This window comes from Manis javanica, chromosome 3, assembly GCF_040802235.1.
Source record: "Manis javanica isolate MJ-LG chromosome 3, MJ_LKY, whole genome shotgun sequence".
In the NCBI taxonomy this organism is placed as follows: Eukaryota; Metazoa; Chordata; class Mammalia; order Pholidota; family Manidae; genus Manis; species Manis javanica.
Genome location: NC_133158.1, coordinates 43,774,443 through 43,790,676, shown reverse-complemented (window position 1 = coordinate 43,790,676; position 16,234 = coordinate 43,774,443). Strand labels below are relative to the sequence as shown.

At 41.6% G+C, this 16,234-nt stretch overlaps 1 protein-coding gene across 2 annotated transcripts in view; it reads right to left on the bottom strand.

Moving 5' to 3' along the window:
* Nucleotides 1–16,234, bottom strand: part of DSCAM (DS cell adhesion molecule) — a 718,205-nt gene that overhangs the window by 613,985 nt on the left and 87,986 nt on the right. For both annotated transcript variants that reach the window (XM_073231316.1, XM_073231317.1), the window contains exon 2: nucleotides 532–849. In XM_073231316.1, coding sequence (XP_073087417.1) covers nucleotides 532–849 — 318 coding nt within the window. The remainder of the gene's footprint in view (nucleotides 1–531; nucleotides 850–16,234) is intronic.

Here is a 16,234-nt window from a genome sequence, read left to right as displayed (position 1 = left end):
CATTCCAGCAACATGTGATATAGTCAAAAATACTACAATCGCCCTTCTCTTTTAAATTTCACAAGGACAGCACAAATCCTACACTGACTCTGTTTCAGCTACATTACCCCACAACGCTAAGGGTTTATTCCAGTTGAACCGTCTGCCTTCTTTTCCCCCAGCTCTCCATGACCTGCCTCCAGGACAGGGGAGGGGCAGGGGAGGAGCAGGGGGGCAGGAAGCATACACACTGATCTGAGACACCGGACGTTTGGGTCAGAGTATCAGTTAGTCACAATGCAATAGGTTTGGGACATAGTTTAGACCCTACCCACTAACTGGATATCACTAACTTCACATCTTACTTCCAGCAATATAAGGCATTTTGAAACCCACTAGGGATGCTCCGCCACCTCAAAGAAGCCGCCAGCAGTGTCAGAATGAACTAATGGTGGCTTTTCTTTGGTTCTCCGCCTATGGAGAACCATCTTCGACTCACCCCGCCCCACCCCAAGCAGGCAGAGGGAATAAGGCCCGAGACGCAGTACTCACCAGCCTTGATGCGGACATCCTGACTTCTAATTTTCCCTGAAGGATTTTCAGCTGTGCAATAATAAGTATTATCATGGATTAAGGTACTAAAGCTTGAAGGAGGGAAGGGGAAAATTTGGAGAGTGCCGTTGGGGTGGACGTGGCGGATCCCGGGGACATCGTAGATCTCCTCGCCCGTTGCTAGGTACCATCTGAGAGACACAGGAGGGATGCCTGCAGCGGGGCAGGGCACCAGGGTCCCCGTGGTGCTCGCAAACACTACCTCTTGCAGAGATGCATTGACAAAGTAGAGGCTGGAGTGAAGGTCCTCACTGAAAACTACAAGAAGACAACACAAGAGTCGGTCAGTAAGGCGCGCCTTCTGAACTTGCCCTTCCACCAGCCTGGCCTCGGAAGGTCATTTTGAGAAATAAGCACGAGGGTTGACTAAGGCAAAATGAATCAAATTTGCTCAGCCTACTATGGACAGAGCACAGGTGCTGGAGAAGAAGGCACCACCCTCATTTCATGTTTTATACACAACTGAGAAGTTATCCAGGATCTTAACTTTGAAACAGATTGCTCTTCAGCCCCATGCCCTGTTCCACTTCCATAGTACTGATCTCTCTGAGAGTTTATATTATGAATTTTGTATTCACTTACTGTCTGTCTCCACTGTGAGAACATAAGTCCCATGAGGACAATGTCATGATTTGCTCACACGATTACCTAGAGGGCAGAGCCCACCCCTTGGTGGGCACTCAAGAAGAGAAGCTAAATGAATGACTAGACCCCATTGCCAGCACCAAATTGTCCTGACTGGTAGGTACCTTGAGAGATAGTTTTGGATGAAACTAGCCATGTTTTGATTAAAACTGAAGATCATACGTAAAGCGTTTTTGGAAAGTAAAATTGGTTTTCTGAAAATAGGCTCAAATCCACAATGCAGTTTTTATTAACAATACATAGCAATAATGAAGAGAACTTTGACAGAAGTATCATTCAATTCCCCCAGCCTGTGACAGTTTCGGTTCTGATTTTATATTTTCTCTTTTGGTCCATCTGCCTATTTGTCTCACCTATCTAATTATACTATGTTAAAATGCACATACATAAAATATGTAATTGTTATAGACTATGCTTCATTCTCTTAACCTTATTTCACATACATAATTCTCCGTTTCTGTATGGACTTTGCAAAGAAAAAGCAGTGGATGCACATTTCATATCATATGATTTTCTAGCCTATTTTCCTGGTCTTAGTTATTTAGATTATTTCTGCTTTCATTACTACAGATAAAATATCTGCAAGCCTTTTTAATTCATTTCCTGAGTGCCTACACTGTACTCAGTAACAAATAGTTACAGAGTATCATTTACATGAACAAGAAAACTCAACTTCTAGAATCTGAATATCCAACAGGATTTGTAAATTCCACAAAGCTCTACTTCTTAGACATCTGTGCTTACATGTGATTTCTAACCACAAAGCACAACCAGTCACATGTTCACAAGAGAGAAAAGAAGCCCTAGATATAAACTAGGAATTAACTTCTCTGGGCAGAGATGAGCATAACATTAACTGAGGACCTGTTCCATACTAGGCAATGAATGTCATGACACTCGAGGTGTTATTTCATGTGGTCATGTGAATAGCAGCTTCCAGCTAAGTGTGAGCTGCACTTTGCCGAAGACAGCCTGGAAATACAGAGGGGTTTTCACTGGTGAAAGGGATTTTCACCTTTCAGAACTGGAAGGTCACAGAGCCAAGATTCAGTTTTTCAGATGAAGATTTTATTTCATCATAGGTCTCCCTGTATTCCATAAAGCCAATTCTTGGGGAAGTCATGCTCAAGAGATTTAGCACCCTCTGGATATCTTACTTGAACATGTACCCACTTCCTCTTAAGGTCTAACCCTGGTCCACTCTGGGGTTAGCACCAACTATCTCTGAGCTGGGAAGCAGAGTGAATGCCATTTGTCAAAAGATGGCCAATGGGTGGGAATGTAAGCTAGTTCAACCATTGTGGAAAGCAATATGGCGGTTCCTCAAAAAACTAAAAATAGAAATACCATTTGATCCTGGAATCCCACTCCTTGGAATTTACCCAAAGAATACAACTTGTCAGATTCAAAAAGACATATGCACCCCTATGTTTATCGCAGCACTTTTTACAATAGCCAAGATATGGAAGCAACCTAAGTGTCCATCAGTAGATGAATGGATAAAGAAGATGTGGTACATACACAATGGAATACTATTCAGCCATAAGAAGAAACAAATCCTACCATTTGCAACAACATGGATGGAGCTGGAGGGTATTATGCTCAGTGAAATAAGCAAGGCAGAGAAAGACAAATGCCAAATGATTTCCCTCATTTGTGGAGTACAACAATGAAGCAAAACTGAAGGAACAAAATGGCAGCAGACTCACAGACTCCACAAATGAACTAGTGGTTACCAAAGGGGAGGGGTGAGGGAGGGAGGGAGAAGGGGATTGAGGGGTATTATGTTTAGCACACATGGTGTGGGGGATCATGGGGAGAACAGTGTAGCACAGAGAAGGCAAATAGTGGATCTGTGGCATCTTGCTGCATTGATGGACAGCGATTGAATTGGGGTATGGGGGGGGACTTGATAATACGGGTAAATGTAGTAACCACATTGTTTTTTCATGTGAAACCTTTGTAAGAGTGTATATCAATCATATCTTAATAAAAAATCTAAAAAAAAATAGATGGCCAAGGAAAATACACTTTGTAAAGGTAACAGATTTACTCAAACAGAAGATAGGTGGGGGTGTTCTTCTAGTGGTTTGAATGGTTTTCTCTCCTAGCCGCAACTAGAGTCTAGCAACGCTCCACAAATCAGAGCATAAAAACTATTGCTAACTAAGAAACCGGTTCAGATGGGAGACGCAGTTAATTGATAAACACTGCAGCTTTGAATTCAAATGAAAATGCTGATAGAAGTGCCATGATTTTACATTTGCGCTTTCCAGGAACCTGACACCACTCCGAACATTGTTAGGGATGAGGAAACTGTCACTCTTCGAGGCTAATTAATTCCACCCAGGTTCTTGTTTTTTTTTTTCCTCCCCACATCACTCTTCTGTCAACTGGAGTATGGGTAATCTGAGCTAAATAAAATTTTAGTCATATTTGAATTCATCCTCTTGGACCATAAAAGTAGCCTTGCTAAGAATAGCAAGACTTTGTAAATGTATAGAAGAAATATTTCTTCTATAATTGTGAAATCATTTAAATGACTATGAGAAAGATGTAAAATAAATATTTAACCCTAGTAGTTAAAAAGATAAGTAACCTATGGGGGATTACTGTCACTTCTCCTAACATTTCGAAGGTATTTTACATTAGTCTTTCTCTTTCACAACACTGGGTTTAATAGCGTAACATAAACTCAGTCTCTGAGATACACATCATACAGCCACAGGCAAAAGAAAATTCAAACTACATTCTAACAGCTTTTGTTTCCTCCGTCTGAGGGACCATCCATCTGCTTAATTAATAGTATTTTGTTTTATAGAGCACTGCATGTGCTTTAAATAGCGCCATTTCCTCCTTTCGGGAAGGGCACAGGCAATCTTAATGTGAATTGTGTGTGTGTGTGTGTGTGTGTGCAAATTTGTTGAAAATAACCGCAGCTAAATGACAGAAAACTAACCAAAACATTTGGCATCATCTTGCTGTGAATGTCAGGGTACAAAATCCTGGGGTGAGCACACTGGGAGCTGAAGGAAAGGGCTTGGGGGATTGTTCCTTTGCAGATCTCTCCATGTTTTATATCGTTACGACAGACGGTACAACCAAGGCTCCAGTGACAACCTAAAGAAAAATGTTGTGCTAAAAAGACAACTAAGTCAAAGTCAATATTGCTCCCTTTCAACTTCAAATATGGCAAGGTGAAAAGAAGAGATGACAGAGAAGCTTTACAGAAGCAGTGTAACCATCATTCATTCAGGCAACAGTATTTATTGAGCACCTGCCATGTGCCAGGCCTTGTGCAAGATCCCACGACTGCCAATTTGCATGAGTCATGGCACTGTTCTCAAAGAATTTTTTATCTAGAGGGTACCATGGTCAGTAAAGACACGGAGGATAATTTCTTCGCTGAGTGTTGTGACAGAATTATTCACAAAATGGTGCAGGAGCATCGGTGATAGTGAAACTAATGCAACCTGGGGAAGATGAGGAAAGCTTCCCAGAGGAGAAAAGGAAAGCAGGTTCTAGGCAGAGGGCAAAAAATATTAGGACACACTGAGCTGTGACAGGTAGGAGAGAAGGGAGAAGATACTGGTAACAAGAACTTCAGGGTAGAACCAACCGCAATGTACAATTTTGGGGAGGGAGCTTGAAGCCCTTTATACACATTTATTCTGTAGGTACTGAACACCCACTAATTATCTGGCACCCTGCTAAGGCCTGGAGATAAGCTAACAACCAAGGCTTGGAGGGTGAACTCAGAAGCTTACATTTCAGCACTTAAAAGGTCTAGATCACAAGGGGTGTCAGATCTCATGCTAAAATGTGTGCACTTAATCCTGAGGCCAACAGGAGTCCCATCCCTAGGTCTACACCCAAGAGAAATGAATACATTTGTCCAGCAAAGACTTGTACACAAATGTTTAAAGCAGCATTATTCATAATAGTCAAATGTGGAAACAATTCAAGTGTCCATCACCTGAAGACCAGATAAACAAAATCTGGAATATCCATACAACGAAATTGTACTTGGCAATAAAGAGAAATGAAATGTGGATGCATGTGTAAACCTGGATGGCCCTTGACAATATTATGCTAAGTGAATAAAGCCAGTCACCAAAACCACATACTATATGATTCCATTCATATGAAATGTCCAGATGGGGAACTAAAGAGACCAAAAGTGGATGAGTGGCTTACTCAGCCCTGGAGGGGGTGGGAAGAGGGTAGGAGGGCAGTAGCTACAGGATGCATTTCCTTTTGAGGTGATTAAAATGGTCTAAAATTGACTTAGGAAGGTTGTATGTATCTATGAATTTACTAAAAGCCACTGAATTGTACAAATGGGTGAACATTTCTGTATGCAAATTATATCTCAATAAAACTATTCATGAAACAGGGAGTTAATGACAGTCTTGACATAAAGCAAGGAATTTCCCAGAATGGTTTTAGAAAGTAAACACTGGGTAGATGAGAAGCCAAGCCTAGAGGCAGGATGTCCAAGTAGGCTTCTGAGGTTGACCTAGACCTTCCTGGGTACTGGTGATGTGGGAGGAAGCCAAGCCTAGCTATACAGATATATCTGATATGAGCTCACAAGAATCTGTGGGCAGGGGCATGGAAGTGATGAGAATGAGAAGGAAAGTCTGTATGGCCCAAATTTAATAGCTTGTATGCCTGGTGCATAATTACACTGGGAAAGAAAATAACGAACATACAAGGCAGAGCTGATTCAGCAGAGGAAACAAAATGCCAATTGTAGTAAGGTTAAGTGAACACCCCCCTGGGACCACCACCTCGCAAGCTGGAATAGGGTCAAGACTCCAGAGAGACAGTCCACAATCAAGACTCCAGAGAAATCAGAAGCCCATCATTGGGGAGATATGCCAGCAAAGTGTAAAGAATAAGAAAAGACAAAAACCAGTGATAGTGAATATATGAAAGGTGAGCAAAAACTACCTGGCCAAGGACTTACACCCAAAATACATAATGAAACTCCTATAAGTCAATAAGAAAAAGATAATCCAATTAAAACAGGCAAATGACTTGGATAGTCACTTCACAAAGGCCAAAATACACATGAGCTAATACACAAAGCTAATAAACACATGAGAAAGTATTAGCTGTCACTGGTCATCAGGGACCTGCAAACTAAAAGCACAAGGAATTACCACCCCATATCCAACTGAATGACTAAAGTGGACACAGCAGAATACATTGACTTCCTCAAGAATATGGAGCCACTGGAACCTCACATGTTGCAGGTGGGAATGTAAGTTGATAAAATCGTTGTAGAAAACTGTGCATCAGTACTGACTAAAGCTGAACATATGCATACCTATGACTTAACAGTTCACCTCCTAGGTATTTAGCCCACAACAATACATGCTGTGTTCACCTACAAAATACATGCTGGAATATTCATAAAAGTACTCTGTGTAAGAGTCCCAAACTGGGAACCACTCAAACATTCATCAGTAGTAAAGTGGATAAATGTATTGTGGAATATTTACAGATCAAATCATTATATAACACTAAGAGTGAACAATCTGTAACTATAAAAAATAATGTAAATCTCACAACCATAATGAAAAGCAAACAGACACAACATGGGTGCATGTTGTATTATTCCACTTATGTCAAACTTAAATACAGGAAATGCTACTTGCAATAACATGGATGGAGCTAGAGGGTATTACGCTCAGTGAAATAAGCCAGGCAGAGAAAGACAAGTATCAAATGATTTCACTCATCTGTGGAGTATAAGAACAAAGAAAAAAACTGAAGGAACGAAATAGCAGCAGACTCACAGAACCCAACAATGGACTAACAGTTACCAAAGGGAAAGGGACTGGGGAGGATGGGTGGGAAGGGAGGGACAAGGGGGGAAAAGGGGCATTACGATTAGCACACATAATGCAGTGGGGGGGTATGGGGAGGGCTGTACAACATAGAGAAGACAAGTAGTGATTCTACAGCATCTTACTATGCTGATGGACAGTGACTGTAATAGGGTACGTGGGGGGAACTTGATGATGGGGGGAGTCTGGTAACCATAATGTTGCTCATGTAATTGTAGATTAATGATACCAAAATTAAAAATTAAAAAAATAGGAAAGGTTAATCTATGCTATTAAAAGGCAAGATAATGGTTACCCATCAGGGGGGAGGTGGGCATGGAGAATTGAAAGAGCATGAGGGGCACCCAGGCTTCTGGCTGTGTTCATTTGCTTGACTGGGGTCCTGGGTAAACTGATGTGTTCAGCTGATGAAAACTTCATTGAACTAAACTCCATGATATGTATACCTTTATGTTTATTATCTATACTTCAAAAATTAATATTTAATTTTAAATATCAAATATTTAAAGAAATAGGAAAAGAAAGAACCATCATAAAGATAGATGAAATTAGGAGATCAGTAGCCCAAATCCAAGAGAGAATGATGCCTCAGAAATGAAGGACAGCACTTGGGGAAGTCAACCAGTAGTTTCCAACAGTGTCAGTTGCTTCAGAGAGATCAAAAAACATAAGAACTAAAACAGACCATTATATATGCTAATTGGATATTTTATTTTGTAGGGAAATGCCATTTAGGACCAAAATACTTATACTGATTTTATAGGGATATGTGAGTGGATATGCTTAGTAAAATGAACTGCTTCTGTAAAGGTCTTCTGAAATGAAAAGGAATATAACTTAGCCTTAGGGAAATATTACCTAGAAAACATAACCTTTAGCTGATTCTGAGACTCCACATGTTTTCATATTTGAATAAATTCTGTGGAATTTACTGTTACCCGGATTAGACAATCTGAAAGCAGATAAATAAATGGTGCAACAATGACTTGGAAAGCATTCCAAACTTTCAGGAAATAATTCCAAGTCAGGTTATGAAAATATGCCCATATATTATAGCAATTATGCCCTTAACTCTAATATATTTCAACCATTCTATCTATTCCCCATCATGGAAGCAAAGGTGCAAGTGTCCTCATGAATAAGAATTGGATAAAACTTCATGATTACATAGAACTTAGAAATACAAAATTCTGTCTCTGTCCGTGATAAAACAAAAAACAAACAATACCCAGAAACTGGATAATTCAGGCACTATAAACAGTGAACCATGGAAGAAGGAAGAAAACAAGGCAGGCCTGACAAGTTGTGGATACACTGAAGTTCCTACGGCCGGGATCCTCACCTGACCCTAAACTACTTGATGATGGAACTGGCCTGCTGCTGGGCTACAGCTTCCACACCTGCAGGCAATACGCTATTAGTGACTGAGTCACTATATAAAGAGCTCTGCCCCGGGTTCTGGGTGGAGGCAGAGATGAAGGAGGATTACAGACCTGCAAACTGTTGGATGTAGACATGATTCTAGTGCTCGACCTATTGCCAGGAGAACAAGCCGGATAATAAACCCTTTCACCCCAAGAATGTTCCATTGTCATTCCTCAGTCTCACTGAATCCATAGTGAACTTGCCTGGGGCTGAAACCCGTTGCAAGACACAAGGGCCCATCTCACTTCCAGGAGTGAGCCTCATCTCATTCCAGAAGGAGGAAACCTAAATAGAACTTAGTGGAGTTTCTGAGTTGAGGAAACAAAATGTGAGGCTGAGGAGGCCAAGACCACTGAGTTTACAAAGCAGAGAAAAGGAACACAGAGAGGGAGCTACAGAGGCGTGAGGAAAGTTCCCTTTGATTAACTTTAGCTGTGCACTGATATTTGCATGCCTGTGGAGAAACTACCAGTGTTTGATAAGAAACACCAGAAAGGAGCAGGTGTAGAATCCCCAAAGACCACATGGGGAAGGAACTAATTCACATCCAGCCAGGCAGAGTGGAAAGAACTAATGCATAGGGTTTCAGGTACAGCACTCAGAAGCCTATCACCACAACAGCGGGGCCAAATTCATCATAGCAAAACTTAAAAGGGAGCCCAGAATGGATCCCAGAAGGGATTAAACTGATGCCAAATAACTTCATGACAAATAAACCTCAATACAAGTTAAAGGAAAAGAACAGAACCTAATAATCAATAATGTAAAATTTACAATATCTTACATCCAATAAAAAAATGGATGCAAGTGGGAAAGTGTGACCTATCGTCAGGAGTAAATCCATTCAGCAGGAACAGACACAGAGATGGCAGATGATAGATTTAAGTCTAACCAAATCTATGTTAACATTAAATATAAATGGCCTAAACAATCCAATTAAAAGGCAGAAATTGTCAGATTGGATAAAAAATCAAGATCTAAGTATATGTTATCCAGGAGAAACCCATTTTAAATATAAAGAAGCAGGTCAATTAAAAGGATAGAAAAATAAAGCTAATCAAAAGTAAGCTGGAGTGCCTATTCAATATCAAAGTAGATTTCAGGATAAGGAATATTACTAGGATGGTATAGGGAAAATGGAAGTTTCCATGGCCAGGATCCTCACCTGACCCTAACTACTTGATGATGTAATTGGCCTACTGCTTGGTTAATGCTTACAAACCTGTTAGCAGTAAATCAGTATTTCCTGTGTTGCTATATAAAGAGCTCTCCCTAGTGCTTGGGGCAGAGCAGAGGCTGCAGGGGAAGGCAAAGCCTGGAGAGGAGGCCCAGAGGCAGAGACCAGCTTGCTGGCTTGCTGCATGCAGACTGCCCCAGAGGTAGATGGGATTCTAGTGCTTGACCTGCCACCACAAGAATAAAGCTGGGTAAAAACACTGTTACCCTCAACATTCCATTGTCATTTTTCGGTCTCACCAAATCCAGAGTAAACTTGCCTGGGGGCAATCCCCCATATGTGAGACAGGCGGTTATTTCTTAATGATAAAGTGGTCAATTCATCAAAACAACCTAACAATCCTAAATGTTTATGTACCTAATAAGAGAACTTCAAAGTACATGAAGCAGTTCTGCTAGAAGCAGAGTGAGAAATAATCAAATCCAAGGGAACTGAAAACTCGGTTTCTTTCTTTTTTAGTGCTAACTGCTATTCAAATAATATATCGATTTTTTTTGTTGAGATTTAATCTGCCTTCTTGTATTTTGATGTTAATAAATTGTGCAGAGAAAAAAATCCCTTCTTGCCCCCCACCTATGGCTCACCAGGGTCCAGCCACACGGTCTCCTCTGTGTCTTGGGTCCCAAACCTCTTCCCACCTCCGGGTCTGAGCAGTTACTGGATCCTCTGCCTAATTGGCTGCTACTCAGCTTAAACTTCAATTCCTTAGGGATTTATTTCTGGTCTTTCACCTCCCAGATGAAACCCCCATCCTACCTGTCAGTTCCTGCGCCATTCTATCCCAGCTCTGACTTTAGTTGTTGCATGTGTGCCCCACCCCAAGCTATCCTGTAATCTCCAAGAGGGGCACAGCCTATAGACAATGCAGCCTTCATCCTGGTACTTAGTGCACAGACCAGTACATAATAGAAGCCCTCCAATTGTTATTGACTAAATGAATAAATGCTTAAAAGAAAAATATTATGGTTTTCATATTATATATAGCTAAAAACATTCCTTTTAAGGAATAATATTGAGTCTGTATTTCATATGATTCATCTATTATAATCTAAATTCCATTATATAGATGTCAAGGGACAAGCATAAGTGGCTGGGAAAAACAATTTCTCAGATATTATAAGAAGAATATGTTGAAGAGATTCTAGCAACTATGTGTAAGAATGAGAATGCTCTTTTTATCCAATATTTGTACTGATTTTGCAATAAGGAAAAAAATCTTACTCTTGCTATATGTTTTACAAATCTCTGGAGAAAAAAAGTAAGGAAAATGTTAATGTTTTGCCCAGAAAATGTCTAAGTATTGTTTGTAATATCCTTCCAGAGAATGATTTCTGTATGTGTATAGGGAATTCATTTTAGAGATAAGGTCTCCCTGTCCCTTAGGATGGATGAAAGTCACTTTCAGTAACATTGCTGGCAGTTAAGTGTGCATTTCCAGAGAAGAATGAAGACTCTGTAATGAATAATATGTATGTGGTTTTCTATGTTCCACCATTTACATTTTAAGCTCAAAGCTTGCAAACGGCATGAAAGTGGCTAGTGATTTGGGAGGAGCAGAAGACACTCTGGGAATCATGATCACGAGCAGTAAGGCACATGAATAAACCAATATGATGTAGAAGACTCCTCAGGATTGGGAGCACACAAATTTGGGAGCAAAAATAGAACAAGCTAATAAAGAGGCATGTGTGCAGAGTCACATAAGGAATTATAAATTAAGAAAATCATCAGAAAAAGAGTGGGAAATGAAACTAACATCATAAAAATGTTGACAAAGCTGTCTCCTGCCGATTACAAGGCTCAGAGAGAGGGGAAAAAATTACAAAAGAGAATATCAAAAACACAGAACATAGCTAGAAACAAAGCAGCAAAGCAACAATTCAGGCTATCAAAGGGAGGGGGAGAGCGAAATCCGTGGAAGCCGACCGAATCACCTCGTCCACGACTAAAGAACAAAATGAATTAAAACCAGAGGTGTAATGTAAACGTAATATTGAAGTCCAGTTCCAAAACCTTAACTCCATGCTAAGTGGAGGCACTGGAATGGAATGATAAAGAGACACAATCTTCTTATCTCAGTTAATCTCTTTGGTCACAACCATGCTCAGCATCATTTTCTTTTGCTAGAACTTCGCCATGCTCGTGGGCACTCAATCTCCCATTTTCTCTGGCCTAAGGACTTAACGTAGATCTAATTTTTAAACTAATTTATTTTCTGAGCTAAATTTTACTCTGTGTTTCAATAATAAAATGAACGTCTGCTCTCATAACTACAAATATATCCAGAGTGGTAAGTGATGACAATCTTTTGAATTGGAAAGACTCTTAATAATTGGCTCCAGTCTAAATGTCCCTCCAGGTCACCAGCCTGAGTCAGATGACTGCTCATTGGCTTCCTCTTATGTGACCTCCTATAACTTTCTCCAGTACATTAACCCATGGGCCACTTGTCTACTACCATAGCATGCCATGGCTGCCACAATCTCTCCTGTCTTCCTCTTTGTCCATAGGATGATGTATAACTTATCACCACTTTAATGGAGTTTTGGGGTTGGACGGGTGAACTGTAGCAGACATAGATGCTCAGTTTCCTTGGACTACAGCAATGCTTACTGTCTCCAAAGCAGCAATTGGAAAAACCCATATCTGAGTTCCAGGGATGATATCCCTTCTATCTTCCCACAGAACACTGGGGAACAGTGCACAGAGCTCACCCCACTTCATCATCTGTACGTTCTTTCCAGCTGATCCAGTCTAGCATTTCTTCCCTTGCTTCATCAACATGCTTCTCATATATGTGGCTTTATTCATAGCTAAAACATTTGTACCTTGGGTGCAGCAAAAGGGCCACTATGGACCTTGCACACTATCCACTGAGCCAGCACTGAGCACCAAGAAGATGCACTGAATGCTTACATATAAGCTGAGGCAGGAAGGGCATGCCTCAGGGACAAACAGGGCCTTTCTCCTTGAGGTTTTCCGTAGCTGAAGCCTGCTGTCAGCTGCTGATTTATGACAGCAGGGAGGCCCAGGGCCCGCTCTGTCACGTCTCTGGACCTCAGTGTGCCCATTTATAGAAAAAGACATGGGACCAACCTAGAATCCTACACCTAGAGCATCAAGCAAGTAAACAAAGACATTTTTTAGATAACGCAAAGCCAAAAATTTCACCTCTCATGCACCCTATTCAAAAAGCTACTGGACGATGAATCAAAAGGATGCAAACCAAGAAAGAGGACTATTTGACCTACAGGGAACAGAGGCTCAAACCAGGAGAATCAGGAGGGATTTCCAGGGTAACTGAAAGATTCCAGGATTACAACTGTTTAGCAGAAACTCATCCAGACTAGTGGGGAAGAAGGCTCCCGTAGAGGGGCTGCAAGGGAAATACCAGCCCTTCAAAGCCCCCCATGAATCTGAACATATTAAAGGAGCACTTGGCCCCCTTGGTGTGTTTGAGGGATGAATTTGTTATGCAGTGAAAACTACATAAACAAAAAGTGAGTGATTATTAATCCCCAAGAAAACACAAAGTTATAGGAGGAAGGAAAGTGCTCACAGTACACTATGTGGCTCAGCGGCAGCTAATATTTACACGGTTATGTTAATGTAGACCCTTAATATTGATTTAACCCCAAATGGTAGCATCATTACCTGGAAAAACAGGAAAAGATAAGGAGGGAGAACACTCATAGTCTGCAGATTAAATGGATACCTAAGCCTGAAAAATTAAATGTTTTAATGTAAACAAAGAATTTGAAAATGCAGATCTAAAAAATAGGAGAAAGAGCTCGGGTAAGAAAAAAAATACAGAAAGCAAGGCCTGTAGGGAAAGGTGCTTCTGGAGAGCATGTTTCATCCCGGTCATGCTCCAGGGCAGCCCTCACCCACCGGCACGCACGACCACGCCTCCCAGGGGCACGGATCTGTGTCCTTGCCCTGTGTCAGCCCTCAAGGATGCATGTAGCCATAGAAATCCCACCTACACAGTTTATTTGCGAGTCTCAAGCATGTAAGACTTCAGGAAAAAAACACCCTGTTGATTGGCACCTGGTAAGCCGTCACCCCAACTTCCTGGTCTCCTCAGTCACACCCATATCCTGGGAACCAGCGTTCTTACCACGTCTCATTCAAAAAGTTCTCTTACCATCCTCCCCTTCCCGGCGATTCTTTTTCACTTTTGTTAACATTTTAGAAAGAGATAAATGAGAATCACACAAGGTATACAGAAAAGTACAAAAATATTCTACCAGTAAAATATTCATTTTTAAATAAAAGAGCTAACGGCCACCCATTCTCACAGTTGCTCAGACCAAGCTTGGGGTTCTCCCTGGGATCCCCCTTTTCCATATATTCACTGCATTGGAAGTCCATGAGCCGAGACTTCAGGATATACTCAGGACCAGCTACCAGCCACCAGACCTCTGTCTGCCACCTCCCTGGTCCAGACCACCATCCTCTGTTCCCTGGATTTCCACACTGGTGCTCCAGGGCTCCCTGCCTCTACCGTGACCCCTACCCACACCCTCCAACCCATCTGGCAGAGAGGTCCACTTAAATATGGCAGGCCATATCTGCTCCCCACCCAGCACCTGCCAGGGCCCCCGGGCCCTCGCATAAAAGCCAACCTTTCCCTGTGACCCACACTCGCTGTGCCTTCTCTGATGTCACCTCCCGTCCCTCCCTCGCTCATTCCCTCCAGCCTCACTGGCCCTCTTGCTGTCCCTAGACCATGCCTGCAGTTCCAGCCTCCGGGTCTTTATCTATTTATTATTGCTTTTGTTTTGGGTGTGACTGAAGAGCTGACATTTATCGAAAGTGTTTTATGTCCTGGGCTATGCTGAGTACTTAAATACAAAATTTCATTCGTCCTTCAAACCAAGCTCAGAGGCAGCTGTTGTCGCTACTTTCATATTAGAGGTGAGAAGCCATATGAACTTTGAGCTCTGAGATGAGGAACCGAGCTGGGATTCGGTCCCAGGAGCCCTTTAAGCAGAGACTGTGTGTGGGCTCAGATCCCTCAGAGAATGAGATGCAGGTCCAGCGCCCTCTGCTCAGAAGGGAGGCAAGGCACCTCCAATTCTGTGTTCAATTTCTTAAAGGCCAAAATCATCCACTAGACACCTTTGCTCCGAAGATCATTGCCCCATAATAAGTTACAATTCTTGTAATAAGATGTGCTTGGCTGGGCACACTTATTTCTTGGGGCTTAGTCCAAAATCTTGTAAACTGAGTCTTTGTCATCCCTCATCTCTGTGATTTCTTACCTGTAGATAGATTGAGGCTTAGTAATGACATCCTTAAACTAGAACTGCACACACACACACACACACACACAACCCCAGAGAAAACAGAACTGTCACTGAAATGTCTCTGATGACAGCACTTTTCTTGTCTGTTTTTCTTTCTTTCCTCTTTTTTTCTTTCTTTTTACTAGACAATCTTAATTCTCTGCCCTGTACCACCTCTTCCCAAAATTGAAACTGTGATTAAAGACTGGAACAACCAAACCAGAACCCAGGATTTTCAGAATGGTTTCCTCTAAAGACTGCCTCTAGGCCCCCATCCCTGGGGAAAACACAGCATGTTCAAAATACATTGTGGCATTAATGCTAATTTATAACCGCACTAGGCTTTTCCCTCGAGGCACCCAACTTCAGCTGGGATTCATTACTTTTGACAGTGTGCCTATCACACTAGAATGGATTTGCTGAGTCACAGAAACTTCTCTAAAAGAGAGGAATCACATTCTCCTTGCTATTAAGTATTCATAACAGACTGGTGTTTGAACATTCTCAAGGCAACTAGGCACACCATTAATAACCTAGGAAATGTGGCTTGGGCTTCACCAAGCAAAAACTCCATAGCCATGCAGGTCCCTTTCCTAATATGCCTAATATACACCAACCAGCTGTGTAATGGGCCCAAGCATCCCTGGGGCACAAGAGAAAGTCATAAAATAGAGTCCATTATCCCCACACTGGAAATTTGACTTGAATTTGACACTTCATTTGGAGAAATGTCCTGAAGGCATATCTTTTCTAGAAGGTTGGGGTAGGAGCAGGTGGCTGGCTATTGCCAAATTAATTCTGCAGAACATGTTTAAACTTAAAGGACTAAGACTTTTAAAATATGCCCTTCATGATGACTTCTGAAAAGCAAATTGAGTTGTAGCATCTGAAAGTTATTACTGGAATGTTTTAAATTAAACCAATACACGATCACTCATTCCCAAGAGGGAGCATGAAAACCGTGCCAGTCCCAGGACTCTCTAGGGTTTGATAAAAGCCAAATCTTTGATAAAGACGATATAGTTCTAACCTTAAGTGGTATCGTAAGGAGGAGATAACTCCCACACAGTCTATCAAAGGATGCCTGAGCACCACAAGGCTGGCATGCCCTTGAGCCCATCATGGCTGTCTCCACGTGAGAAAAACCTGGTGTGAGATGCTGGCAAGGAGGTTGCCAAAGAGCACAG